Source organism: Plasmodium inui (assembly GCF_000524495.1).
Source record: "Plasmodium inui San Antonio 1 unplaced genomic scaffold supercont1.28, whole genome shotgun sequence".
In the NCBI taxonomy this organism is placed as follows: Eukaryota; Apicomplexa; class Aconoidasida; order Haemosporida; family Plasmodiidae; genus Plasmodium; species Plasmodium inui.
In genome coordinates, this window is record NW_008481862.1 from 164,474 (window position 1) to 190,310 (window position 25,837).

At 42.7% G+C, this 25,837-nt stretch overlaps 6 protein-coding genes across 6 annotated transcripts; 4 read left to right on the forward strand and 2 right to left on the reverse strand.

The window, feature by feature from the left end:
• Positions 1-752: 752 nt before the first annotated feature.
• Positions 753-3,208, forward strand: C922_04742 (tRNA uridine 5-carboxymethylaminomethyl modification enzyme; the record flags this gene model as incomplete). Its single annotated transcript, XM_008820321.1, has 2 exons — positions 753-2,944; positions 3,049-3,208. 2 exons carry the CDS (start codon positions 753-755, stop codon positions 3,206-3,208), a joined length of 2,352 nt encoding a protein of 783 aa, XP_008818543.1.
• A 1,821-nt stretch (positions 3,209-5,029) lies between these two features.
• Positions 5,030-11,152, forward strand: C922_04743 (hypothetical protein; the record flags this gene model as incomplete). Its single annotated transcript, XM_008820322.1, has 6 exons — positions 5,030-5,413; positions 5,562-6,506; positions 6,674-8,833; positions 9,104-10,451; positions 10,620-10,688; positions 10,887-11,152. The coding sequence occupies 6 exons, from the start codon at positions 5,030-5,032 to the stop codon at positions 11,150-11,152; spliced, it is 5,172 nt and encodes a 1,723-aa protein (XP_008818544.1).
• Positions 11,153-13,116: 1,964 nt separating this feature from the next.
• On the forward strand, positions 13,117-14,809 carry C922_04744 (hypothetical protein; the record flags this gene model as incomplete). The annotated part of the gene is made up of 4 exons (XM_008820323.1): positions 13,117-14,089; positions 14,277-14,348; positions 14,584-14,634; positions 14,772-14,809. The coding sequence occupies 4 exons, from the start codon at positions 13,117-13,119 to the stop codon at positions 14,807-14,809; spliced, it is 1,134 nt and encodes a 377-aa protein (XP_008818545.1).
• Positions 14,810-15,492: 683 nt separating this feature from the next.
• On the reverse strand, positions 15,493-16,770 carry C922_04745 (hypothetical protein; the record flags this gene model as incomplete). The annotated part of the gene is made up of 1 exon (XM_008820324.1): positions 15,493-16,770. The coding sequence occupies one exon, from the start codon at positions 16,768-16,770 to the stop codon at positions 15,493-15,495; it is 1,278 nt and encodes a 425-aa protein (XP_008818546.1).
• A 2,316-nt stretch (positions 16,771-19,086) lies between these two features.
• C922_04746 (hypothetical protein) lies at positions 19,087-20,167 on the reverse strand (the record flags this gene model as incomplete). Its single annotated transcript, XM_008820325.1, has 3 exons — positions 19,087-19,233; positions 19,487-19,587; positions 20,068-20,167. 3 exons carry the CDS (start codon positions 20,165-20,167, stop codon positions 19,087-19,089), a joined length of 348 nt encoding a protein of 115 aa, XP_008818547.1.
• Positions 20,168-23,896: 3,729 nt separating this feature from the next.
• Positions 23,897-25,562, forward strand: C922_04747 (hypothetical protein; the record flags this gene model as incomplete). The annotated part of the gene is made up of 7 exons (XM_008820326.1): positions 23,897-23,962; positions 24,099-24,185; positions 24,385-24,611; positions 24,797-24,905; positions 25,057-25,114; positions 25,215-25,250; positions 25,354-25,562. The coding sequence occupies 7 exons, from the start codon at positions 23,897-23,899 to the stop codon at positions 25,560-25,562; spliced, it is 792 nt and encodes a 263-aa protein (XP_008818548.1).
• Between the last annotated feature and the right edge of the window lie 275 nt (positions 25,563-25,837).

Genomic DNA, 25,837 nt, shown 5'->3' on the forward strand with positions numbered 1-25,837 from the left:
TTTCAATAAGTAGTGACTAATCCTTCCTGCGCGTAGGATATACAGTGTGGCTACCCTTTAACATTACCCACCCCCCACACATACTACTCCCAGGCTGTACTTTTTTTTGCCATTTTTTTTTTTTTTTTGGTCCCCCGCTACACCCGTATATCATACCTAGCCAATAACACCAAACTGAAGCAAATGGAGGCAATATAAAATGGCGCTTCAAAGAGGAACTTCCCTAAAATGGCTCTCCCCTTTTTCCTACACGCCCTATGAACACATCCCAATTTATAAATAAATGTCCGTATCCAAGCGAGTGAGATTTCTCCCCCCCTTGAAATGTCCTCGAACTCCTTCCCTTTAGCTTCCATCCGAACGGCGTGCTATGTAGTTATGCTAGTCGCTGTTCAGCTCACCACCCCATGTAGAACATACCGGTTGGATGAAAGAAGGCTCTTCCTGGGATATCCCCAAGCTCGGAAGTAATGCAGAGATGCGGCGAATAACGGAACGCTCGTGCAGCATTAGCACTCTCCACATTGGAGTGGCGTCACACATTGCGATGGCGTCATGGTGATGTAGGGGACAAAGCAGACGGACTGTTAAATGTCACTGTTGCTGGCGTGGCATACCAATCAGCACGCATCGGGTTGAAGTGTCTTTTGTTTTTGTTCCTCGTTTCTCCTCACCTTCATGTTGTTACGGCTGTTTTTTCCCCCCCTCTCTGGTACAGGCCCGCTGCCCCCCGAAGGCGTCCCCGCGTAAACATGGTCAGCGAAAAATGTAACTGCAAAGAATTAGACAAGAACTATGACGTTATAGTCATAGGGGGGGGACACAGCGGCTGTGAGGCCAGCCACATAAGTGCAAAATTGAGAGCGAAGACTTTGCTAATAACTCAGTGTAAGGATAGCATCGGCGAAATGTCCTGCAACCCATCCATCGGAGGAATCGGAAAAGGAATTCTGGTCAAAGAAATCGATGCCTTAGGTGGACTCATGGGGAAAGTCATAGATAAAAGTGGCATACATTTTAAAATATTAAATTTAAGAAAAGGCCTGGCTGTTAGGGGACACAGAGCACAAGCGGATAGAGATCTCTATAACTATCACATGAAGGAGCACATGCATGGCACGAAAAATTTGCACATCTTAGAGGGCACAGTTCAGTCCCTCCTAATTGAAAATTGCACAAATGGTTCCTCCGTCAGTGGAAGGCACGTGTACGGAGTGAAAAACAAATGCACGTGTGAATTTTACTCGAATAGTGTGGTCCTCACCACGGGGACGTTTCTGGGAGGCGTGTGCCACATAGGGAAGGAGAAGTACCACGGGGGGAGGATCAAACGGATATCCAGAGGGAGGCAGTGGGAGGGGGTAAATTCCCCTCGAGGGGAAGACTCCACTGGGGTGAAACCCCCCCTACACGAAGCTTCGACAGACAAATGGACACCCCCCCCTAGCGACGGAATTGCCTACACCAGTTATGATAAGATAGAAAAACATAACAGCGCCATTTTTGACCAACTAGTGGAATCATCCACGCAAAGTATTTCTAACCAATTGAGGGAGAACCAGTTTGAGATAAAGAGGATGAAAACGGGAACACCCCCGAGGTTACACATCAGAAGCATTGACTTTACCTGTCTTGAAAGGGAAGATAGTGAAACAGAAAACCCATTTTATTTCTCCTTCCTAAACAGCAACAAGGTTAATAGGAACAAAACATTACCCTGTTACAAAACCTACACAAATGAAAGGACCCACGAATTGGTTAGAACCCATTTGAATGAGCTACCCGATTTCGACTGCTACGATAAGCTGGGCAATGGACCCAGATACTGCCCCTCTATAGCCAAGAAGGTCACAGAATTTGCCGAGAAGAATAAACACATCATCTGGTTAGAGCCCGAAGGATTTCACGACGTACTCATATATCCAAACGGCTTAAGTTCTGCCTTCCCGATAAACACACAGAAAGAGATAGTTAACTCCATCAGAGGGTTAGAAAACGCAGAAATTGTCTTCCCTGCCTACGACGTGGAATATTATTACGTGAACCCTAAGTGTCTGAATTATACATTAGAGTCGAAGAATATCAAGGGTCTCTTTCTCGCTGGACAGATTTGCGGAACAACCGGATATGAGGAAGCAGCCTGTCAGGGAATTGTCGCAGGGATTAATGCAGCAATAGGTGCTCGTACTATCGATGCAGAAACAAAGGAGCAGTTCATTTTGAAAAGAAGTGAAAGCTATATAGGCGTCCTCATTCACGATTTGATAAACAAAGGCATAACGGAGCCTTATAGAATGTTCACTTCCAGGGCTGAGTATAGGCTCTATCTCAGACCAGACAACTGCGACATGAGACTTACCCCCATGGCACACAAGTTGGGTATCGTATCCGACGAGAGGATGTATATACTGAGGCAGAAATATGCCTCCGTAAATAAGCTCATTTCTCTCTTTAAGAAGCTACAGCTGAGTGATGCCCGCGAAGGGGAGAAAACCCCCACCCCAAGTGATTTCTCTGGTACAGATGCAGAGCACTTGTTTTTAAAAAACTCCGTTGAGGCATTCCAGCCTGATGGGAAAAACAACGTCCATCTAGAATTCACCTCTCGAAAGGGAAACATAAATACGTTATATACAATCTTCAGAAGCGGAGTGGAATACCCACTGCATATTTTGCTGACCAAAATACAGCAGGTGCACGACTGGAATGAATTACAGAGCTCACTTCCGCCTGAACAAAACAATGTTGCCATTTATATGGATAAAATGCAACACTGCGGATTTTCGCTTGACCAAAGTGACGACTTCCTTCTGAACTCTGCCACTCTGGAAACTGCCTGTGCAGAGGTTAAATACTCCCCATACTTGACAAAACAGATCAGAGAGATGGACAAAATTAGGGACAGCTTCGACTTGGCCATCCCGCCCGATGTCACCTACGACAGGTAAAGCGGCTTTCACAGCTAATCTGCCCGTATGCCTATTGCGATAACTTCACCCTTAATCTGCCCGTGTTCCCATAACGATACTCTCACCGCCACCCCCGTAGGCTTAACTTCCCCTACTTGTCCAACGAAGAAATTGAAAAACTGAACAAATTCAGACCGCGAACTCTACACGATGCCAACCGAATTGAAGGCGTCACCATGAGCGCCATTTATTATTTGTATTACTACATAAAAGGCGAAAAGAATAGGGTTAAAAGATAGGTTGTCCGTTCCAGGCCGTGGCGTCTGTTGCTTCCTTTCTGTTTGTACAAGCCCCCAGTTTGCGCGCCCCAATCCAGTGTCATTTGTTTCGTTCCATGTGCCATTTTTGCTCCGCCACTTGGCTTCATTTTTTGTGCCATTTGTGCTTCACTTGGCCTCATTTTTTGAGTCATTCTTACTCTACCACTTGGCTCCATTTTTTGTGTCATCTTTGTTGCAGCATTTGGCTCCATCTTTTGTGTCATCTTTGCCTCGCCATTTCGCTTTATGCTACCAGTGGTGCCATTTTCCCCTCCTAATAAGTGGTCACCCTCGGGGACATCTCCACTAACCCACCTGCCGCATGCGTCGCATCCGTGTTGAATTGTTTTTTTCCATCCTTGTTTTGCTATTATGCTTAAATGGGGCTCGTTTTTTTTTTTTCTATTTCCCCCTCCCCCGGTGCATAATAACATCACAAACTATGAAAAAAAAAAGTTACACCTTTATTTTCAAAAAATATATACGCGCGTTAACAGACGCATCAGCATACACAGATACATGTGTATGCTTTGTGCGATTACATTTTAATTCCTGGCACATGGGCGCGTAGGCACGCACGCTTCCACATTACCCATTGCACCTTATGCACATCCGCTTCCGTTCAGGTGTGCGTATGCGTATCACCATTTCGCGTCTTCCTAGCTTCCACTTTCGATCGTACTAATTTTGTGCGCCTGTCCCCTCGCTGAGATTGCCTTTAACCATTCTTTAGCCTCCCTTTAACTTCCCTTTAAACCAGCGGGGAAAAGGGGGGGCAGATTTTGCACGTGCGCAGCAATCACTGCATAGCTACTGCATCATCATGTTACCTCTGCGTGCTCGTCGCGCCGCCTGCACAACTTTTCCCCTCTCCCTCTTCTGCGCAACGGGAAAATTGATACCTAACTCAGTCGTTACCCAACATCGCAAATGCGAACTTTGTACTCACCCCCCTATCTGCACAATTCACCAATTTACAAAAAAAGGTATCACCTGTGAATATTTGATTTTAGTACACACTTGTGTATGCCTTTATCATCTGCTATCAAAAGGGGGCGATAAGCAGCATAGGGGATAAGCAACAGAGGGGATAAGCAACAGAGGGGATAAGCAACAGAGGGGATAAGCAACAGAGGGGAAAAATGCAGGAAAAGAAAGAAATACTTTTCTTTATTTTCCCACCCCAGACAAGCTGCCGAATTACAACAATAGCCCACAGTAATGAGCTGAAAGTAAAAAGAGCCAAATTATTGTGGAACTCAAAATGCGCCATTAAGTGCGTGTAGAAGGAGACGTGAACAGTTCTGTCCGCACGCATTACATGGGCAGGCATTATATAGGCACTCATTCTGTGGGGAGGTAACATTACCTTTTTACGTGAAGTAGTAAAAAGGAAGACGGGACAGGACAAGTAAAGGGATTCCTACCAGTCGTCCCTATAGGACTCTACCGATGCGCCTCAGCCTCGGTAGAGATGGACTCCTTCTCCACCCGCCACACAACGAGGCATACACCAAACATACACCCAACAAATGGATTAACCGAGTCAATATAAGTGTGCCGTAAATTAACTAGCCTTTTTGAAAGGCGTCTTTGCATTAGGCGTGCCCCCTTTTTGAGCCTCTTCCGGGGGGGAAACTTCAAGAGAAGACCCTGCATAGACGCAGGAGCAGGGTAAGGGTGCGAAGCGGTGAGGCGGCGCCAAGGAAAAGGAAAGAGCAGAAAAGGACAAAGGGACGCACCACTAATCTGCCATCCCTTCCCCACCGCTAACCTGTCATCCACTCCACGCCGATCACCATGATGCTCGATAAATTCAAAAACATCGTTAACCTTAACAACAGCGGGGGGGAAAAGGATGAAGCGAAGAACGCGGAGGGGCACGAAAACCCAGAGGCGAGCGCGCCAGTACGGGGGGATACCTCTCTAGAAGGAGCAGAGGATAAAACCTTCTTCGATGAAATGCTAGGAGCGCCACAGTACACATATGAGCAGTTCCTCAAGGTGTTAAAAGCCCCCCAGGAGGAAAGAGGAGATACGGATGATTTGAGAAAACATTGGGGGTACCCCAGGAGGTGGAAAGTCATTCTGTGGGATCTGCAGATCCAGAATTATATGAACAGCGATTTTAATGCTTTTGTCGATTTCGACTTTGGAGGGAACCGCGAGGAGTGTCGCATACAGGTGTGCTTACATGGGCGGTGTGCATATAGAGGCGGTGTGCATATAGAGCTGGTGTGCATATTCCCGTGTCACCTTGTCGGCACAGCCCCCTTTTTTGTCCCCTCGCACATTGCCCTCCCCATTGTGACCCCCCTTTTCCTTACCGCAGAGAGGCTCCAACATGAAAATCTACGCAAAGGGGAAGACGAAGAATTGCCTGCGGACCCATGTTGTCTCCAACGTTGCGGCGGAGCAAAAAAAAGACATGAATTTTAGGAGCGTCTTTGAGTATAGAGGATCGTATCTAGACCTAGAAAATGAAAAACTAAGAATAAAGGTGTGGGAGTATAAACAGCTCACATTAAATAAACTGGAAGGAATATACGAAGAGCCGCTTCTCTCATTTGCAGTAGGACAAATTTATAACGAAACGACGTTATACAAATATATGAAGGATACCCGAGTGAAGCGCTGCCGCCTCTTCTTCCAACTATACTTCCAGGAGCTATACGATTTTGAGTTATCATTTCTGAATTGGTCCTTTAGTGATTTGCTTTCCTACACATACGTACAAGCTAAGAGCTTAAAGTACGTAGAGGACGATCCGGATAAACTAGGGAGACGATTTAACAACAATGGACGGTGTCATTTCTTCCCTAAGGGAGGAACCTGTGTAAAGGTTAAAAGGTTGAATAAAAAAAAGAAGAAAAAAATCGAAAATCAAATCACAGAGCATGGGATCGGCATGAATTCCTCTTTCAATAGTGCCTTGTCGGATGACTCAGAACGAAACAATAAAAATAGTCAACATAAGAACAGCGGTGCCAAATATAAAGAGGATCGCCTGGCAAGAAATTTAGAAAAATTGTTCTTCCGGAATGTCAGTTTGATGCAGAACGTTGAAGAAAACGAACAATTATCCTACAAAAATGTGAATAATGTGGAGTTGCCAAATCCCAGAGTTACCATCACCTTGACGCACACGCCCAAGGGACACGAAGGACTGACTTTGGTCTCCATGGAGCAGAAGGCCATCTGCTTCCCCATTTGGGAGAACCTGGGAGAGATATACTTCCGGGGCACGCTTCGGGACATCGACATGTCCTACTTGAATGTGAGTGTCGCCTAGATGGTGCAATAAAATGGGCGGCTTCCCCGGGAGTTCAGCGAAAATGTGATCGATTGGGCTGCTACCCCGGGGATGCAATGAAAATATGATTGCGCCGATACCACGTGAGTGCCATAAAAACACAACTGATTACTTCCCCCCCCCCCTCTCAGATAAAAGTCGAGGATATGTCCGCGCCCAAGAGCAGCCGAGAAATCGGGACTTGTCAAATTCCGCTCAAAGGAGTCGTGGACTACCCGTACGTCGCACACCAGCTGGAGGCACCCCCCTGGCTTATCGAAGAAGCCAAATACGAGGGCTGGGAGGACAAACTGGAGGAGTGGAAATTCGGCACGGTCGATGGAAAAGTTATAATAGCGAGGGTGCCTCGATACAGACAAATGGGAGATATCTACCACATGGATTGTCGCTATGCCTACCTCATCGTCCACATATTTAACATAGACCAAATAGTAACAGTCGAGAACGTAAAAGAATTGGATACATACGTGGAAGTCTCCTTTGATGAAACCAGCAGGAGAACACGATTCGTAAAGAAAACCCTGTCACCAAACTATGACAGCCAAATATCCATCCCACTACGGTTCAATCATAAGAGTCAAGTGAACTATCAAAATTTTAGCAAAAAGGGACGTATCTATATTGACGTTTGGGGGAAAGCAGACGACATTGTGTACGTGGGAGGCGTATCCATAACTCCATACGAAATATTCTTCAACGAAAAAAATGTGAAAAGAAAAAAGAGCAGATTGGAACACATCGATTTGGAGACTAATGTGAAGACGCCATACGACACAGTGGTTTACAGAGGATGCAAAAAATTGCTCTTCCTCCACGATGACCAAAGAATCTCAAACATACATTTTAGCATATGGACGTATCCAGATATGTTAAGTAACGATGAACATGACCATGTCGTAGCTCCACCTGTGTTTAATACGACCAAAAATTTCCCCTCCAGGTTGGCAGAAAAATACGAGAAACTCAAAGCACTATATTTTCAGGTACTTAAAACGATTAGAGGAATACCAGAAGGATGTACCGACATATATAAGACGAAACGATTTTTTAATTACGAACTGTTAAATCAGAGGAAGGAGAGTCATTTTCTGCCAACCCTAATTACAAGTGTTAAATCTCCCTACGGGGCAGAGTCGACAAATGCTATCTTTCACTACGTTCGATGTATACCCTTTATCCATAAAAAGGACAATATCGCTTTTACACCAGATTTTACACTTCAGCTAAAAGGGGGTAATGCCCTAGACCATAGCCTACTACTGTGTAGTCTCTTCTTAGGCATCCCAGTCATATCCTTTGTCTGCTTTGGAACACTGTGGGATAATCAAAAGCATGCATGGGTATGCACCTTGGAATATAGTGAGGAGAAAAATTATGGAATGATCAAATTTTGGGAAACAACCACAGGAAATGTATACACCTTAAAAAAAAGATTTAGTGATATGAACAAGTTAAAAAGTCTGGAAATAAAATTGAGTGAGTCCAAGTATAAGTCTCACTTACGGAATGGCTTTCTGCAAAAAAATGGAATGACCTCAAATGATGTTGACAAAATAAAGGAAGAGACAAAGAGGCAAATTAAGGAACTCTTTAACAACAGAGTAACTGATATTCCGGTGGGCGGACCATCCGTTCCATACAAAACGATTGATCTCATTTTTAACAATAAAAATATTTTCCTCAATCTTCAAGATCCGAACCCTTTAAATATCTGGTATGACTACTGGAAGGTAGACTTATGGTTTCCCTTCTCTTCCATTGATTACAAGATCCAGCCGTGTTTCACCATAAAGAATTATTCTCACAAGATAGAAGACATGGAATTGGATAGGCTAGCAAAAGAACTTAGGGGTAACATTGAAAAAAATATCAATATTTATAGAGCTTCTCGGAACTTGTCCACTAGATGGAACCGAGATGAGACTTTAGAACTATTTTTGCAAGTCGGGTTGGAGTTACTGCACCAGCTGAACACGTCGCGGAAAGAAGACGCACTGCTAGCCAAACTGAAGATTGAAGACTGGAAAAAAGCCCTCTACTATAAAGTCCCACAGAGCCATAGACTACTCGGATTTCCCTACCATTTTAACACGTGCAAATCCAAGTTCATTTCGGATAAACTCATTAGCACACTTGCTATTTTAGAATCCAGGGATAGATCCCTGTGTCTTTCGCTAGCTGTCTGCTTGTATAGCCTCCCCGGAGACTTTATTTCGGCTTACATTTACATCATTACCTGCGTGAAGATAACGCAGAGGGAGCTGCGCAAGATGGAGATCATCAAGGAGAAGGTGAGCACACACGAGAGTGGTCAAGCGGAGGCTGTGATTCTGAGGCATGGCCCCTCGAGAAAGAGTGTCTTTTTCTTGCTTTTTTGTTGCTTCTTTGTTGCTTTTTTGTTCCTTTTTTGTGTTTTTTTTTTCTTTTCTTTTTCTCCATCTAAAGGGTATTTCCCACGTGTCTATTCTACACACCTCCGATTGGGAAACCAAGATACGATTACAAAAATGCCTCACTCTACACCCTTCTGCTGCCCCTGTACTCTCCTCCAAACTTCGTAGGCACAAAGAAAAGCAGAAATGAAGAACGCCAGAAGAAAACAGAAAGGAACCCTGGTAGATGCTGACGCGCTAGCAGAAATAAACCTTGAGGAGACACTAAAGGAGGATGCTCAGGCCGATGACGTAAATCTGGACATGATGAAGACTCACTCCAATGACGAAACGGCGCGGATAGAATCCACAAAGAACACAGAGAGAGCTTCGAAAAAGAAGAAGCTAAAGAAGTCGGTTGATTTGATCAATCTCTTGCTTGCGGTGAAGAAAGGAGATCGAAAAAATGGAGGAGGGGAAAATGAACAAGAGGACGCACCCATGGGGAAGTCACAGGAAAGTTTAACGCACGTGAAGGAAGGTGATTCCACCAAAAATGGAACCAGAGAAAATGAGCTTGAGACAGATGCGTATCCGCCACGAGAAAAGGAAAGAAAGGATGACCACATGACCGAAGAGGCACCCGAGCGAGACGGCTCAGTGGTTACCCTCAAGGGGAGCATCACAGCTGCTGACTTGACTGATTGGAGGACGGGCAAAAGGGTAGAGACAAAGGAGTTGAAAAGGAAGAAAAAAGAAAAGAGGAGGGATAAGGAGGGCAAATCGGAGCGGAAAAAAGATCGAGAAAAAGAGAGAAGATCGGAGAAGGAAAAAAACCAACTAGAATTCGAAAAGCTAATAAAATCGAACAACTATTTTGAGAAGGAAAAGAAAAAACTGCAAGAGGACATAGAAAAGCTGGAGAGAGAAAAGGAGGAATTCAAGAAACAGAAAATGCTAAGAGAGAAGAAAGAGAAACAGATGCTGCTGGAAGAGAAAATGAAGCTCGAAAAGGAAAAGGAACTCTTCGAGAATGAGAAATTAGAACGGAAGATGTCCTACATGCTGAAAATTAATGAGTGGGAGAAGGAGAAGGAGCGGAAGAGGAAAGACGAGCAGAGGAAGGGGAAAGAGGAGGAACAGAAGAGGAAAGAGGAAGAGCGGAAGAGGAAAAAGAAGAAAAAAAAAAAAAAGGAAGAACTCCGCAGGAAAAGATCAGAGGGGATGAGCAGTCCTGAAGGGGACGAAGAGGCATATCGGGAAGAAAAAAAGGAGATGGAGAGAGAGCGGGAGATGGAAAAAGAGCGAGGGAGAGAGAAAGAGAGACAGCGGGCGCGGGAGAAGGAGAAACAGCAGGAGCGCCAGATGGAGAGACAAATGGACAGAGGGATAAGTAGAGAAATTGGCAGGAAAACGGGGAACGACGTAGAGGCACAGCCCGCCATGCGGGAAAAGTACTCAGACACAAATGACCTTAGCGAGATAAGCATCTTTGACGAGGAATTGGACCTTAACCAGATGTATTCGAAGACGTCAAGTGGGGAGCGAGACCGAGCATTTGTGGCAGCGTCTTTAGAAGCGTCTGTCTCAACGTTTGTCTATGAATGTGCCGCCTTGTGGATACACACATGTTCACTCCCATTGTGTGAAAACGTGTCTATTCCCATCATCCGTCTCCCCCCCCTTTCTTTTCCTTCCCCCTCAGATCTGTACGACTTAAACGAGAAGAAGAAGAAAAAAACAATAAGAGTGTATACAAATAAGAAGGAAATTAGTGGTAAGCTGCCCCCTTCTGCATGCACTTGTATGGTTTTTCGCAACATGAATCAACCGTTTAACCTGTATAAAAAGGGAACTCAAAAGGAGGTACCCTCCTGTGGGAGACAAAGTTAACGCGAAGGAATCAACCCCTGTGAACATGCGTAAGATGACTTAACACAGCACCTTCGGTGTCCTTCCCCCCCTGACGCAGGCTCCACGTCCAACCTCTCGAAAGATATCGATGAGGTGAAGAACAAAGTGGATGAGAACCCCAACATCGCCAGGTACCTATACGGGAAGACCAAAAACAAGGATGCCGGGAAGAGAAATTATAATTACGACGAGCCTCACTATGGGAAAAATATGAACGAAATGACATACACAGAAATGAAGAGGAGTGATTTATTTAAAGGCTTTGCTGATGCTTCATCTGGCAAGGCTAAGAAAAAAGTTGTGCTCGTGAAAAGGAGAGGATAACATCGGGGCACGCAGTCACCAGTCGCCACTCGCCAGTTATATATGTGTAACAGTACGTACAAGGACATTGCAGGGTCAATGGATGGGCGTGATGTCAACCTGGTCGTTTCCCCGCGGGGGTCCCCTTTTTCGCCATCCCATCTTTCACCCAGACATGTTATAACAGCATTGTTGTGCACACCGAAGTTATTTTATTTCTATTTTTTTTTTGACCGGATGGCGTAGTATCTCCTTCACTGTGAGATGTGTCTTCCGTTTTGAATCTCGGCCCATTCGATTCAGCGTGGACACATCATCCGCCTGGACGTCCACTTCCTTCTTACCTTTTTAAATTGGCAAATTGGAGTTCACCATATGTTTATTTTTTCCAACTCTTTTTAAATTCACCTTGTGTTGGCTTTTCATTGATTTTACTTTTTGTTTTTGTTTCCGTTTTTTTTCATTTTTCTCTTTCACTTTATTTCTTTACTTTATTTTTTCTTTTGGCCACGGCTGCTCGTAATTAACAAATGGTTAGTCATTTTTCCCCTTGGTGACTTTGCACAAAAGGGTAATTTTTTTTTTCGTATAATTTTTTTTTTTCCCGATTACTACTTACGATTGGAATGTCCTTTCAGTGTGCCGTTTTTTTGCTTTTTATTTATTCTAAGTGTGAAAAAGCCTATTTTTAATTTTTTTCCCGCCTTTTTTGTTTCTTTTTGGTTTTCTTTTTTTTTGTGTGTGCTTCATGTCGTATAACTTCTCCCTGTCCACCTTTTCAGGTGATCTCTTTTTTAAAATGCCTCTTTTTTCACTCGTGGGGCCGTTTGCCCATTTTAAAAATATTAGGTCTGTTTATTGGGGGAATTTAAGCGAGCGATTTTTCACTCACTCTTTGTTCTACGTATGGTCACAAGAATTAGGCAATTTCTTTTTTTTTTTCTTTTATTACTACTTTGTAAAATGTTAACTGTTCGAAGAAACTGGAGTGAAAAACAGAGTGGACACTTTTTTTTTGTGCTCTCATAAGATGAGAGTTGCTGGTTCGATCACCGTTGCTTACTTACGAGTCGTTCTTTTATATCTTCCCCCTATGGGAGATGCCTCCCCAAATGTTCATTCGCGATAAGCGGTTGAATTGAGCACCACCAATGGGCAATCATATGTCATAAAAATACTTTCGAACCGTTTAACAGGTGATGCAGTCTGTTCATTACTTCTATACAGTAAAAAAAGGTGCAACAAAAGGGAGGCCACCCCCCTTTGCATTGCCTTTTATAGATGACTTTTCCTAACTCGCAAAAGAACGAATAGGTGAAGGATCGCACAGTATTTTGAACATCCCTGCAGTAGCTCGAGAGGCTTAATTGGGGGGGGCAATCAAAAAGGGCCATCCGAAGGTTTGACAATAAATCGTTTACCTGGGGAGACTGTCCCCCGGATGGAAAAGTTCCTTTTGTAGGAGGCAACAAAGTAGAAATAATTCATGGCACAATATGCACGGTAGGGCTGATCCGAACAAATCGGCAAACCGATTATTACATGCATGCAGCATGGGCTCGCTGAAGGTCTATACGATCCCTATTGGATTGGGTCTGAGCCGAATCGATGACAGTCCAAGGAGACCCAAAGGAACACATAATCCTGGCTCGAAATTTCCGAGGTGCGAGGAATGCAAATATACTTCGTTCGAAACGCGGCTAAATTTTTAAATTGAAGGGAGAAAAAAAAGAATAGAATGCCACATAAGAGCACATTCTTAACCACCTCACACGTGTGGCCGCTGACACAGTGACGTCGTAGCAAGCCGAATGGCAACGAAGAGGCGCCGCTGTTTTGATAAACAGTTAGTCGGCATTGGAGCGATCACCCTACCCCAGAAGAGGCATCAAACGAGATAGCCCCCAGAGGAGAGGAAAACAAAAAGAGATAGAAGAAGTGGTAGAGGCGGCAACGGAGCAGCCAGCATAACGCGTGATGGCCAAATGATGAATTCAGTGGCTCAGAAAAAAATAAAATTAACGGATGAAGCCGTAAAGAGTTTTAAAGTGCTGAGGGCGTTCAAGTATAGGCAAGCACTGACGAAGAGCATGTCGTGGAGTTACGATGGAGATCTGTTGTTAACGTCCAATCAGAATGACTCCATAACGCTGTATAGCTTAGTAAAGGGGAATATCGTGAAGTCGCTACATAGTAAAAATTGTGGTGTGGACGTTGTACGTTTTTTAAATAGCACAAATGATGTTATTGTCTGCTCGACGAAATCGAACAATTCGGAGCACAAACAATTCCTCAGGTTTTGGGATATTAAAGAAAATAAATATATCAAATCCCTCCCACAGATAGGAAACATTTGTCAATATAATGGCATCAACATAAATGAAAACAAAAAGTTAATGTTAATCAATTCGGATGATGGACACATAAAGCTATACTATTTTAATTGTGACTCTCCTTTAATTTTATATAAGTCTGATTTTGTAAGACCTGTCTCCTCCTTTGATCACGAAGGAAATATATTTATCGCCTCCTATGGGAAGAAAGAGATTCACTATTACGACCTCCTAATGCTTGATCGTGGGGAGTACCACATTTGCAACTTAAGAAACTGCATGGGAAAAGACGAATTTGTTACAAACCTTTTATTCACTCCCAATAATAAATCTATCATTGTTTCGACTAATCAAAATAACCATTTCAAAATTGACTCCATCACTGGAAATTTTTTATGTTCTTATAAATATCCTCAAAAATCACCTGAAGAGTTCAGCTCTTCTTATTCACCAGCTAGCCATTTGCACACAAGAAAAAAAAAAAAAATTTGTACTAATTCAAGTGCGAATGTGTGTGAGCAATTCCGCGTCACTGGCGGGAGTGGTTTGGAGCCACCCGCGGAAAATTCGTCCAGGAGTCTGTTCCTCCCTACTATAACGCCCGACGGGCAGTACGTCATCAGCGGTAAGGCAGCATCATTTGGCGAGTGGCATATGAGCAGATAGGCACATTTGCAGAATTGTAGAATTAAAGAGTAGCCTAATTGCAGTTGTGTGTATTCCCGCGTGTTCATGAGCGTTATCGCCTGCTTAAACGTAGTATACTCCTCCGCTTTCCCGTTTTCTCCCTCCCCTTCACCCTTCGCGTTCAGGCTGGACAGACAACGGAATTCACATTTGGAATGAAAATGGAACCTACGTGACGACTCTGTATGGTCACGAGGGTAAGCCGGAAGTGTGCATTCTTTTTTTTTTTTTTTTTTACTAATTCTCTCCTCCCCCCCTGTCATCTTGTCACGTGTTCGTATTCGACCCGGAGGGGTGGGCCGTAAGGCAGAGGAATGCGTTTAATAAAGCGGATAAGACTGACAACAGCGATACCATAGCGTCATGACTCTTCTACTGCATCCCCCTTTCGAAATGACATAATTATCGCACTAATAACCCCTTTCCGTTTAGGCCCCCCTTATAATGTGACCTTCAACCCCAAGTGCGCCATCTTGGCCTCAAGTAGGGACGCCGCACTGCGGAAGCGAACCTGTACACATGCCTTAGCAGCTACTTACGGATCATCCTCCGTGTGCACAGCCCTCCTGTAACACAACATTGATAATGACCATTTTGATTTTCCTTTCTTTTTCTTGCAGGCTGCTTGAATGTTGCGCTGTGGCAACCACACATCTGATTTGGACGCCCCTTGAATTTACGTCAACCCCTCGCTGCTTACTAGTTGGCAAAGCGAACCTGCAAGGAGCTCACAAATAAGAAAGTCCCCTTTCTAAATTTGTAAGACCAGAGCAGCATCGCGCGTAACTGCATGGTTTGAGGCAGCGGAAAGGGCGCTATAGACGCTTACGTAGTCAGTTACATATATACACATGCTGGCATGCCCTCTTGTAACCCCCCTTCAGTGGGGAAAAAATTCTCTCATTTGTGCCGCTTAAAAGGTGAAATTTTACTCCCATCTTTTTCGAAGACACAGTTTTAACAACCGCGACATGCCGAGTTGTAATTAAAAATAATTTTGCCTTTAAAAGTTAGCAATAAAATTCTTCAAAAAAAATTATTTTAAAATAAATAGAAAATTTGAATGAGACAAAAAAAAAAAGAATTAATTTTTTTTACCCAAAGTAGCTGTGACGCGGGTTATTCGTCTGCCTTCTTTTTTTTTTTTTTTTTTTTTTTTTTTTTTTGATACGTCCAGGAGTAGGCCGCCCCCGGTTGCCTTAAAAATGTGCATTTGTTGACTGATTATTCGTTCACTAATTGAAGCGGCAATGGATGGCAATGTTTTTACTTCGTCATTTCATTTTCCCCGTAGACCTTTCGCCCTTTTAACCACGCGAGACTGAAACGCTACTGCATGGGTTACCTGTTCCTTCTGCCCCTCCGGAGGTGCTGAACGTCGATGGAGTCCAGGGACGTTGCGCCGTCATGCTGGTCCTCCCGTTTGGCGTCGTCACACTGGGGGGTCACTTCATTCGGGGGTGCACATCCCTCCGTCGCGCCGTCGAGGGGGGGGTCCTCACTGATGACTTTTTCACTTGGCGTGTCCAGACGGATGACCTCCTGGCTGGGCCCCCCCGCGTAGTCGTTGATGAGCCAGTGTATGAACGCCTCTGCCTTCCTGCTGCACAGGGGGTCCTCCTTCACCTGCTCCATCATGTGGGTGATTTCTCGGGTTGCCACCTCAGTGCCAAAGTTAAACATGCAGCTGTCTACCTGGCGGTACAGCTGCTCATTGGATTTCTGCACACACTCGTGAACCTTCCGAAGAAACAACTCGCGGTCATTGTTGAGTAAAAAATAAGCCTCTTCATTCTCGATGTTCTCCTTACAGTATTCATCTTGTAAATAAAAAATATTTCTCATGTAGAGGAATATTAAAGACATGTAATGACTTTTTGGAGTCCACTCATTTAAATGCTTCCCCAAATTTAATTTCCCCGTTTGAAAATTTATAAAAGGATGAAAAACAGAGGACAGAAAAAACACCTCAGGAATTGTATGCGGGTAATCTTCCCCCAATCGGATCTGCGCTTTAAATTTCGCATTTTTATAAACAGTGCTATAGAGGATGATGAAGACATCCCACACTAGTAAATTATCTTCTTGTGGAAGGCAGTAAATTCCCCTTGGCATCTCTTTCACTAGAAAGGAATACTCTGTTAGGATTGAACACTTGCGGACATTTCTGTGGATCTCGCTTAAGTACCCATCTATGATTTCTTGCTCCATTGTGCACTGTGCTAGTAGCTCTGGGTTTAGGGGAATAATCGTCCTTCCCAGTCTCTGCTGGATTAGTACGTACTCCTTCCGATTGAACAGCACACTATCCACCCCCTCAATGTTCGGCATGCTGTCCCCATGGACTTCTTTCATCGAGTCCTCCCCCTCTTCCATCGTGTCCATCATTCCCTCCTTCCCCGCACTGTCCATATTGTCCATGGTTTCCATGTTGTCCATCCTGTTAGCATTCCCCCCATGGGCCTCATCGTCCTCCGCGCTTACCCCTCCATGTCGCCCCTCCCCCTTCACACGACCACTTTCATCGTCTGGATACTTGGGAAAGTAGGCGAACGTCTTTCCAACGAGTAGCTTACTCACCCCCTCTTCCTCTGGGACACGTTCATTGTCGTACCACATGGTTCGCCCAGTTTACGTAACTCCCCTTCTGCGGCTGTGCAAACGGCAGCGCGTCAGACGGCAGAAATTCCACGCGCACGTGTTTTATATATGTACATATTACACACCTGCGGACAGGCAAAGATTACACCCATGTGTGTATTTTTTCTTTTTTTTTTTTTTCCAAATGTTCAGCGTAATTGTTTGCAACACCTGCACGTAAGGCATTCGGGGGAGGGGTAATAAGAAAAAAAATCCGTACCCCTCACAAATAATCACCCTCTTGCCGCGTTCGTTTCCATTCTTCTTTGGAGGTATGAAAGTAAGAAAATTTCCAACGCAGTATAACTGATGCGTGCTGGGGTGGATGGATCACGCCTCGCAAAAGTTGTCTCTACTTTCGGAAGGGGTCAACCAAATGGGCCGCTCAAAAATTGTTGCTCAAATGGAAATGCACTTCAGCATGGCACAGAAGTTAACAAGAGCGTGGCAAAATGTTCAGGCGAACTTTTTTTTTTTTTTTTTATCCATCCATACTTTGCCGGAAATACAGCCAAAAAGTTACGTGCGCATTGGAGCGTAACAGTACAAACGAATTGTCTTCACCATGTAAATTTGGTGGCTCGACTGACTGTACTTTTCCATGGGGAGAAAAAACGTACTAATTAAAAAGCGGACAGAGGGAACAAATTGTTGGAAGGGTGTGTGTCGGGGGCCTTTCACACAAAATTGGAAAGCTGCACTAGAACTGGCTAACGGGCGGAGCAACAATTTAACGTAAGCGCCTAGTTGGTTCTTTCCCCCTCTGTTCCCATCCATGAGCCTTTTAACACCCGTTTGGGCTTGGCCAAAATATCGCATCCACAAAGACACTTCGATGTTACATGCTCCTCAATTTATACACTGCATATTGTGGATACGCTCACAAAATATAAGGAGCGCCTTCCTCATTACCCCCTCACGCTCTTAGCTGTTGGAGAAAAGTTCCCCCATTTTGACAAAAAACGGGAATGCCGCATTTTCCTGCCACTTCTGAAAGGCTAGAAAACATTTAACGTCAAAGCAGTACAACAACCGCGGAATGGACCCACTAAAGAGGTAACAGGTCCCGCGTGTCACAATCCAGACCACTATCACGGATCACGCTGTACTTTTAATTTGGCCCACCTTCATTTATCGATTCCTTCTTTTTCTCCCGGTTTCTTCCCACTTCCCTACCGCTTCCTCCCTACCTCCTTTGCATTTTTCATTCTTTTTTTTTCTTTTTTCAACCTCTTAATATACTTCCATTTGCGCGAGTCTTTAGAACAAACAAAAAAGCTCTATACATGGATCTTATCATTCTATGTAAAAATTCACATCACATTGCATGAGAGTATACATTTGAATGCAACAACGCTGGTGCAGAACAAAAAAGAAAAAAAAAAAAACGGGAAAAAAAAAAAAAACTCCGTGCACCGTATAAGTTTGTCTAAGTATACAGAAAATTGTACAGGCATGTGTGCATATGCTTCCGCGCGTATCTACATAAACTGTATGAATGCGCGTGAAATATGCTCATCCATCCGCATGCACATGATCTGGTATAGCTCTTTTGTTACTACGACTGTTATTGCTGTATCTGCACTTGTAACCGCTGCGGTAATTATCTGGCCAAATTTCTTCTGCGCCGCCCTCTCGGACTAGGCCCCTTTCTTTGTGCTCATGCAAACGAGTCCAAAAAGTGTGCAACATGTGTCATAAATAGATACAGACTTTTGTGACTCCAAAAAGTGCGAAATGTAATTACAAAATTCTGTTTGGCAAGACTGTCAGGTAACGTTTCTTTACTAAAAACGTGTCATATGATGGTTTCCACTTGCAACTCTCTCTCACACTCTCTCTTCTGTTCTTGACATGGAAGCTATCTGCTTTGCTTTTCTTTCTTTTAACATTTCATAGTTGATGGCTCTCTTTTTTAAGGATAAGGCTACAATATGGCTAGGGTTTGGGTTCTTTCCCCCTTATTGTTTTTCTATATGATGTTCCGCTGCTAGTGGCTGTGAGATATGTACATTTTTTTTTTTTTCTCACCGATCTGGATCATTCAATCGTCGACTCCATCTACTCCACAGATCTGTTTGTCAGTCGCGTGTGTCCGTTGTGTTATGCGTGACGATGGTTTTTTAGTATCTTTTTTATTATCTTTTTTATGATTTTTTCTATCTTTTTTTTTTTTTTTTTTTCCAATTTTGCTATTTTTTTCTTTTTTTTCTCACATGTGTCTATATATTAATTATTCATATATATTGGCTTCATAAAAATATGTATAAGAAAAAAATGAACGGGTCGCAGACCTTAAGCGCCATGTATACGTATATGGTCCCCTGCACAAATTCCTTCTCGTATTAAAAAGTCTTTAACGTTATTTCTCTTGTCTCCCTGCAATTGAATAATTGAACCATGCTCGCTATCTTCTATGATTGTTCCATTACAGTTGAATTCCTGAAAATGGGGGGGCAGAAAAAAAAAAAAGAGGGGAATGAGGATACCCTGTAGTCCGTTTGTGGAGCGTGGTTATTCCACATGTCCTCAATCAAGGGGTTTATCACTTGGGCTATCACCTCAACGGTTCTTTAACTTAAGTCGTGAACCCCCCCCGCACGCCTTTCTTTCTTCCTTTCATCCTTATATATATATTTTCCTTTTTTTTTCCCCCTTTTCCCCCATTTTTTTACTGCTTTCACTGCGAATTTACCTTTTTTAAGGCTCGGACCATTTTTTTCAAATCATAGGTTTTTCCTAATCCTTGCACTGTCGTCACGCTCTTTCTACCATTTCTTTGTTGATTTCTGATGTCTGCGTGGGGAAAGAAAAATGAGGGGACGAATGAAGGTGATGTTTTATAAGGCGTTGTATAGTAGAAATGGAAGCACGATAATGTACATAAGTACATCAACATAAATGGCGCAGGCCCCATTGTACACTTCTTTCCACTGCATCGAAGAGGAAAAGTAACGAAGTGCAACGCAGAACAGAAGGGATCGTCAGATTGATACACGACGCAGCACCCGCAGTGACGTCGTCATGAGGTGCACGCAGATAACAGTAGCGCAATTTTTCCACGCACGAGGGTGAGGTGTGGTGGAAATGATCCCGGCAGAGGTGCACTCCCCAATACGCTTAGTACATTTCTATACGACCTTTTCGCGCGCGGGGCAAAATATGCAAAAGTATCAACACGCACAGGTATGAGCACGGTCGGGAGGGTTAATCTCCACATGCGCATTACGCCCATACATTCCGCATTGCGCCTGATAACGAGCCTCTCAAACTTACGTATTAAATTCGTCGTGTTCGGTTTGGCATTCCCCTCATCAACAATATTTTCATTTGTGAAGGGGTCATTAATACCGAGATTCTGTATAGCGAGGTTCATCAAGCTTTATATACGAATTTAACAGAAGGTGGGTTTTTTTAAATGGTAAAATTTAACGACGTAAAAAAAACAAAACTCACGAATGTGGCTCTGTTTTATTTACTGGTACGTATAAATAGGAAGTATATAATATGAAGGTACTTTTTTATGATTTAAAAAGGAGAAGCATAAAAAAAAGAAAGAAACGAGCGTAATATGGCTAACAGCTTGATGGCACAAAAATGGGATATATCTTTATGTAATACAATTGTAAGGCAAAAGGAAAGAAAATTGGTTTGTTCCTTGTATTTGTACGATGGTTTATATACTCAAGTAAAAATAACGCAAAAAGAATAGGATCTGGAAAGTAAAGGTTGACGGCTATATTTATATTTCAATGCTACTGATTATTTAATGGTACTTTATTCGTATATTTTTTTATATAATTGTAAAAAAGGGGTGATGATATATTATTTTATGAATGAAGGTTTCTTTTTCGATTTAAAAAAAAAAAAACTTATTTTTTCAAATGGAATAATTCGCATATAATTTTATCATAAATTTTTCGTTAAACGTTTTGCTTTAATTGGAGTGAATGAATAATATGGGAAGCAATTTTGTCATGGTACTTTTTTTTATCGCAAATATTTATCGCAGTTTTCATGCAATTTTATGCGAACATAAGGAGTGTGAACGAAATTGAATGAAGTTAAACGAAGTTAAAGGAAATTGAACAAAATTGAAACGAAAATTTTCACTTCCGCTTTGTCATTTTGCTTTTTCCATTTATTTGCGCATTTGCAATTTGCTTCAATTTTTTTTTTTTTTTTTTTGTTTCTGAACGCTCATGTGAATTAATTAAGAACTTATTCCATGTCGATGGTCGACAAAAAAAAAAAAAAAAAATTGCAATTTTGCGGCAAATGGCTTCTTCTTATGACATGGCAGAAAAAAATTGGCTTATTTGTGGGTACTGCCGGGTTGATAGGGACCAAATACGCGCATAAAAAAAAATATGTATATATAAATTATATTTTATATATTTATATATAAATTTTCACCTTTGGGTACATATATATAATTTTTCACCTTTGCGTACATATATATAATTTTTCACCTTTGCTGCACTACGAACATATTTTTTGCGAACATGGCCGCCATGCCTTTGCAGTAGCGGCAAGCGCCAAAATGGTCAGAAGCAAAATGTGACAAAACACGGCTGTTGGGAGGTATCACTTCTAAGACGTATTTTTTTCATTTCACCATTTTTTCACCGACAGGCACTGACACTCCCCCTGCTGCGAAAATTTGTACGCTTATTTTTGCATCATATATCTTGCTGCAAAGTGCCAGTGCGCACCCGCGCATGGATGATGTCACACGCGCGATATTGTAACATACATAAAAGACGTAATATGTATAATACGTAATATGTACAATACGTACATATCTATAATACGTAATATGTACAATACATACATATCTATAATACGTAATATGTACCATACATACATATCTATAATACGTACATTTACGCATATGTACATCAGCGCGAAGGCAGATACTGGATGACCGAACGTATGTACACGCCCCGCGCCCGGCATACCTGCCTCTTCTCCGCCATACACACACAAAATAACAGCAGAAAAAGTGCCAAAATTTTCCTTGTTGGGTTCAACCCAGGGGCAACTTCACAAATTTTGTGGAGACGCTTCAACATTAAAGAAGAAGTGTAGACGGAAAACACCAAACGTGGTAAAGAAAAACTTTTCCGTAAAAATATCCATTTTAGCTGTTTCAAAAAAAAAAAAAATGCCACACTTTTGCCATTTTATGCCCTCCAAATGAGGTAGCTTTTTCAAATTTAAAAGAAATTTTGCACAGGTGAGATAAAAATATAACACGTCAAGTGTATACATATGTCCAGGGATATATATGACCAGTTTTGTAACCCTTCGAAGAGGACGCCAAAATGGGTACTCCTCTGTGTAGTTACAAATATGCATGTATGCCAACCCCGTGGGAGGCTCATCATCCAACACGTCGAATGAACTCCCGCTGCATACATCACAGAGCTTCACAGGTAAAACCATTTAAATGATGCCACTAAATGTGTCTGCATGGGAATTCCCTTCTTTTGAGGAAAGTCGCATGCCTAAATTTTAACATATTAAATAACATCCCACATACGCATGCATATATGCCCGCTCGAGATGTCTGCATATGTGTGGGGTCAGCGTGGCGCAGAATTATGCTCCTCTGTTCCCCCCTTCGTCAAAAAATACAAGGTCATATTATCGTTTCGTTCAATCCTAGCAAGGGTAACATACTTTATGTAATAAACTATCCGCTTGTTAATCCTTTTTTTCTTTATTCTCCATTTGTGAAAATGATCCACGAACGTTCCGCTAAGTTACCATTGGGCATTTAGAAACACGTGGTTAGTATCGCTATATGCATTACGAGATGGGTACTACTTTGTGGTGGGTACCCCAGAGGTGTTTCTCTCCTACGTCAGGTAAAAAGCAAAAAAAAAAAGCAGCGTAAATTTTTAAGAACCATATATTTGACTCGAACCGTACGAGTTGATTCTATCCCATTTTGCCAGTTATCGTTTTCATGAGGGCGGGGGGAATTGCAAAAATGAAATAAAGCAGCGCGCATAGTGGTAACAATTAAAGGTGTGGTCTTTCTTTGTTCGATCCCTTTGTGTATTTCAAACGTGTGTACGTTTCTCTACCATCTGTTTTGGGGGAAAAAAAGAAGGCGCGCAAAGGCTCCTGTGATAGTTTATGAGCTTACATAATGGCATGAAAATGTTATTAAAGTATGTTTTTTTCCCTGTCTTTGCCCTTTAATCGCGCAGTGTTGCTGCCGTTCTAACATCTTAAGCGAACGACAGCCTTTTTTTTTTTTTTCCGTTCAGTATGAGCGAGTTGGGGACTTGGGAAAGTTTTTCTCGCGCTACGTTCGTGGCATGCATCCACGGGATGCGCAGTGTGTGTATGCGGCGTGAACTCGTTTGCGCGCCCAGGCATATCCACACACCCCGTCCAAATATAAGCAAGTCACCATATGGGCCAGAAAAAATTTCCATGCTTACAAATCCACATATAAACAAACAAAACGGTTGCAAAACAACACTGCATAGAAAAAGAAAAGAAAAGGAAAAAAATCGATACAAAAGGGATACACTCAATTCATTGTGTAAAAAAATGCAGAACATTCTTGGGACAAATTGCGTAACTTGGTTCACCCTCCGGGGAGGGAAAAAAAAGGGAAATAAAAAAAAAAAAAAAAAAAATTTAATAAAACTTACACCTTCCATTAAATTTTTTTTTCTTTTTCCAAATCTTACACATACGAGGAAACATAACGACTAGTCACAATTCTGAAATTTTTTTGTTGAGCATATAGAATTGCCATACATGCACATCTCAATGTTCCATTTTTTTTAAGTGACGAACTGAACAGAATGTTAATTTTATGGGAAGAATTATGCGACGAGGCCGAGATCTGTCACGCTTGAAAATGAAGAGAATTGTGATTTTTTTTTCATGGATGTTGACTTGAGCAGAATTTCAATAAGCGTATTGCATACGTACATATATGTTTTTTTTTTTTTTCCTTATCTGTTTTTTTCTCCTTTTATTATTTTCCCCTTGTGTCCCCCTCTCGATTTTCCGCCTGCTTTACAACCCTTACCCAGCATTTCCCTAGCGCGTGAAAGTACACATTTGCCTTTTTAAGATGAGATTTTGGTTTGGTAAAAAGAAAAGCAGTTCCGAATGCATCGACAATAAAAAAAAGAACAATGTAAGAATTGCGTAGTTCTCCGTGGCACTTGCCGTTTGGTTCGCCCCATTTTGTTCATTATTGGTGTTATTGCATGCTTATTATTTGTCACTATATGAAATTCTCCTCCACCCCTCCCCATGCTTCCCTTCTCCAGGACGAAATATACAAAGCCATCTTGAAAAATAGAGAAGCGATAGATGCTCTCGAAAAGAAGCAGGTGCAGGTAGAGAAGAAAATTAAGGTAAGCACAAGAAGGAGACCATTCAAATTTACATTGTCGTAGACGCATGAGCCTCTACGGATGCGCATCCGGCGTAGTCGGCGCAATGCACGTTGCTGTTGTGTATTTCGTCCTGTTTGTTTTTGTTTCGTTTTTTTTGCTTTTTTTTTTTTTTTTTTCCTCTTCCCATTCCCCCCCGACGCCGCGCCTCCCCCCGTAGCAACTTGAAATAGAAGCGAAACAGAAAGTGGAGCAAAACCAAATGACCAATGCCAAAATTTTATTAAAGAGAAAAAAATTGTACGAACAGGAAATAGAGAACATTTTAAATAATCGGCTAACCCTGGAAGACAACATGATCAATCTGGAGAACATGCATCTACACAAAATCGCAGTTAACGCCTTGTCTTATGCAGCCAACACGCACAAGAAGCTGAACAACGAAATGTACGTGCGGATGCTTGAGCGGTGCTTCGGCGAATGCTTCGGCGAAGGAACATTGCCGTGAGAGCTACTCAAGTCTAGGCAAAACAAAGCAGAACTCAGAAAGGGAAAAGACACCAACCAGCGCATTACGCAGGAAGAAATTATATTTCCTTTTTTCCCCCTTGCTTATCCCCTTCTTTGTGCAGAAATACTCAGAAGGTGGAGAAGATTATCGACACGATTCAAGAAAATAAGGACATCCAGGAGGAGATAAACCAGGCCCTCACGTTCAACCTGCTAAATAATGTGGACGATGTAATTGGCTATTCGTGCACATTGTGTAGCGTGCAGATATTTTCCACACCGTTGAGAAGTTCTCCATGCGGTTTAATACCTTTTGGCGCCTCTCCTCCTCCCAATTGCTGAACGCCCAACTGACTCATTTCAAAAATTGCTACTCCCGTAGGACGAAATTGACAAGGAGCTTGACCTACTGAAGGAACAAACCATGGAGGAAAAACTTAGTAACCCCCATTTGATGCGTCTTTTGTTAATTTAAGTAGTTTTTTTGATTGTTCAAATTTAACTGTTTTTTTTTTTTTTTTTTTTTTTTCCTCCCACCAGCCGCCAAAGTTAACAAAATACCGGAGGTTCCCCGAGGTACACACGCTAATTTCCTAATCGTTTAGCTTCACGTTTGTTCTAAGCATTTGAACGTCTGGATAGTTATAAAACGTTGTTTCTCAATTTTCACTCCCTACAGATAGCCACCCTGTGCATGTGAAGCCCAGCGAACAGCTAATCGATAAGACCACTGAGGAGGTAAGGGATGAGCTAACCAGCTGTGATACGTTAAAGTGTGAAAACACCTGTGCGCCATATTTCTATTGGATATTGCAAAAATTGGAATTCCCCCCCTATTGGCAGTCGGACGACGAAGAATTGAAGGAGCTAATTGGAGAAATGACATGAGGGAAATGAACAAAGAGGGAAGCATAAAGAGGATGTCGTAAAGAGGAACGTATGAAGCGGAAGAATGGGACAGGTCCGCTCCCAACGGAAGAAGCAGGACAAACGGAGCACAGCGCGACGTACACCCCCGTCGCCCTCCGTTCACGTTCCTACCATCTCGAAATGTTGACACTCGCTCCGATCAGACAGAGTGTGAGTCCCCACGTCATAATTCGCCGCTGCCGCCCCATTCGCGGCCGTGTGTGTACGTATGGTTATTCCTATTTTTACAATTC